Here is a 3338-nt window from a genome sequence, read left to right on the forward strand (position 1 = left end):
GATGTGACTCTTGGTTTTCAAGCTGGCATGCTGCAGGCTGAAAGCTGTGAAAATTTAATCATGGAACCATCTCTCTAGGTGTCCAGCATTATAGCCTGTGGATTTTGCAATAAAAGACTGAAAACTTCTTTTGAAAAAGAACTAAAAAAAAAAACAAACCTGAAAATAAAATTTGTGCATTTAAAGCTTTTTGTTTTGATAAAAATGAAGAAAGTAATATAGAAACACAAAATATTTTTAAGTTTATAATAAAATCTCACTTTTAACTCAAAAAATGCAAAGATATAATTTCCCTACAATGCATGCATCTCAAAACATTGCTGAAATGTAGTGGAATCTAGTAAAATATATCTCATGTCATGGGTGCATTTTAGTCACAAACCAGTCCTTTTTTAATGTTGAAAATCTCATGCTTAGTTAAAAGGCAAATTTATGGTAAATGACTGTTTAAAAGAACATATAAATATGTCCACCCATCTCATCAAGCGAACATAAAAAAGGTGGACTTGAAGAAGCAAATTCAGCAAACATATGAAATTTGTTTCATCTACACATGAAGAGCAAATTAAAACAGAAAATTCAAATACTACAAGCACAGAATTTCTTCTCTTAGGATTTTCTGATGTCCCCCATCTCCAGTGGATGCTGTTTGGGATATTTTTGTTCATATATTTGTCTATTCTGATCTGCAACAGCATTATAATACTAATAACAAGAATTGACCCTGCTCTGCAGACCCCTATGTACTTCTTCCTTTCAACTTCTCTTTTGTGGAAATCTGCTATGTAGCAGTCACCATCCCAAGGATGCTTATGGACCTATGTACCAAAAAAGGGACTATTTCCTTGTTGTCCTCTGCTGTACAACTCTGTTTTGTCATCATGCTTGGAGGCATGGAGTTCCTCCTCCTGACAGTCATGGCCTATGACCGTTATGTGGCGATCTTCAATCCTCTGCACTATCCCTTGGTCATGAGCAAGAAGCTCTGTGTGCAGCTAGTGGCTGCTTGCTGGATTTGTATCATTCCAGTTGTGACTGGACAAACTTACAAATTTTCTCTTTGTGTTATTGTGGATCTAATGAAATTAATCACTTTTTCTGTGATATTCTCCCTCTACTGAAACTTGCTTGTGGAGACACATTTGTGAATGATTTAGCAATCTATATTGCTTCAGTGGTGTTTATCATGGTTCCATTTCTGCTGATCATTGTCTCCTATGGCAAGATTATCTGGAACATTCTGAAATTGTCATCAGCTGGAGGAAGATCTAAAGCCTTCTCCACCTACTCATCTCATCTGATAGTTGTGGTTTTATTCTATGGAACAGCTACTATCACATATGTGCAACCAAAAGCATATCAATCAGAAAGCTTGGGAAAGTTGCTGTCTCTTTTCTACACTATTTTGATCCCACTGTTGAATCCTATTATATATACACTGAGGAATAAGGACATCATGGTAGCACTGAGAAAATTACAAACTAAGTTATCAACATAGGGGAACACTTAAAATTATAAAAATATTTTTGTATGTTTTACATGTAGGTAGAGCACAGCAGAATTGTAAACTTTATTTCTGCACTATTCAATTATTGTACTTCATGTCAAGTGACCTTTGTTGGACTAAGTTTCATTAAGAGACCCTATAGTAACACAGAAAGAAATTAAAACAATCTTTCCTTTTTGGAGTCAACATTGAAGCACCAGGGAGTAGGGCATAATGAGCTTCTCCCATGAGGAGCTTATTTGCAATTGATATGTTATTAGAGAGATAAAAACCAGTTTTCTTTTTATTTTAAATTTAATTTTATTTATATATTTATTTCAATTTATTCACTTTGTATTCCCGCTGCACCCCCTCCCTCATCTCCTCCCAGTCCCACCCACCCTTCCTCTTCTCCCCCTATACCTTTCGCTAGTTCCCTGATAGGGGAGGACCTCCTCCCCTTCTATCTGACCCTAGCTTATCATCAAGGCTGGCTGCATCATCTTTCTCTATGGCCTGACAAGGCTGCACCCCCCCCCCCACCAGGGGGAGGTGATCAGAAAGCCTACCACTGAGTTCAAGTCAGAAATAACCCTGTATCCATTACTAGAGAACCCACTGGAAATTGAGCAGCCAGTGGAGGTAAAGGTTATCGCCATGCATGGCATGGTCCTTAGTGGAGGAGCCTAGGGAAGATGCTTAAAACCAAGTGTCTCTATGCCAGTACCATGCAGTTTTTATAACTGTTGCTCTATAGTACAGCTTGAGATCAGGGATGGAGATACCTCCAGAAGATCTTTTATTATAGAGGATTGTTTTAGCAATTTTCGGTTTCTTGTTATTCCATACAAAGTTGAGAATTTTTCTTTCCAGGTCTGTAAAGAATTGTGTTGGCAATTTGATGGGAATTGCATTAAATCTGTAGATTGCTTTTGGTAAGATGGCCATTTTTACTATGTTAATCCTGCCAAGCCATGAGCAGGAGATCTTTCCATCTTCTCATATCTTCCTCTAATTCTTTCTTCAGAGACTTGAAATTTTTTTCATACAAGTCTTTGACTTCCTTGGTTAGGGTTACGCCAAGGTACTTTATGTCATTTGTGGCTATTGTGAATGGTGTTGTTTCTCTAATTTCTTTCTCAGCCCTTTTGTCTTTTGTATACAGGAGTGCTACTGATTTTTTTGAGTTAATTTTGTATCCGACCACTTTGCTGAAGGTGTTTATCAGCTGTAGGAGTTCCCTGGTAGAGTTTTTGGGGTCACTCATGTATACTATCATATCATCTGCAAATAGTGACAATTTGACTTCATCCTTTCCAATCTGTATCCCCTTGATCTCCTTCAACTGTCTTATTGCTCTAGCAAGGACTTCCAGCACTATGTTGAAGAGATATGGAGAGAGTGGGCAGCCTTGTCTTGTCCCTGATTTCAGTGGGATTGCTTTAAGTTTCTCTCCGTTCAGTTTGATGTTGGCTATAGGCTTGCTGTATATTGCCTTTACTATGTTTAGATATGTGCCTTGTATCCCTGATCTCTCCAGTACTTTAAACATGAATGGATATTGGATTTTGGCATAGAAACAGAATGGTGGATCAATGGAATCGAACAGAAGACCCAGAAATAAACCCACACACTTACGGACACCTGATTTTTGACAAAGATGCCAAAACCATACAATGGAAAAAAGATAGCATCTTCAACAAATGGTACTGCTCCAACTGGATGTCTACATGTAGAAAAATGAAAATAGATCCATACTTATCACCCTGCACAAAACTGAAGTCCAAGTGGATCAAAGACCTCAACATAAAACCAGACACATTAAATCGGCTAGAAAAAAAAAGTGGGGAAT

General features: G+C 37.7%; 1 protein-coding gene across 1 annotated transcript; it reads left to right on the forward strand.

Annotated features, from left to right (window-relative positions):
• The first annotated feature begins 531 nt into the window (after positions 1-531).
• Positions 532-1510, forward strand: LOC129679116 (olfactory receptor 10AG1-like). Its single transcript, XM_055610038.1, is given in 3 exon segments — positions 532-754; positions 757-1047; positions 1050-1510. Coding segments are annotated over 3 exon segments (975 nt in total).
• Positions 1511-3338: the final 1828 nt, after the last annotated feature.

Source organism: Psammomys obesus, unplaced genomic scaffold (genome assembly GCF_907164565.1).
Source record: "Psammomys obesus unplaced genomic scaffold, mPsaObe1.curated_primary_1811, whole genome shotgun sequence".
In the NCBI taxonomy this organism is placed as follows: domain Eukaryota; kingdom Metazoa; phylum Chordata; class Mammalia; order Rodentia; family Muridae; genus Psammomys; species Psammomys obesus.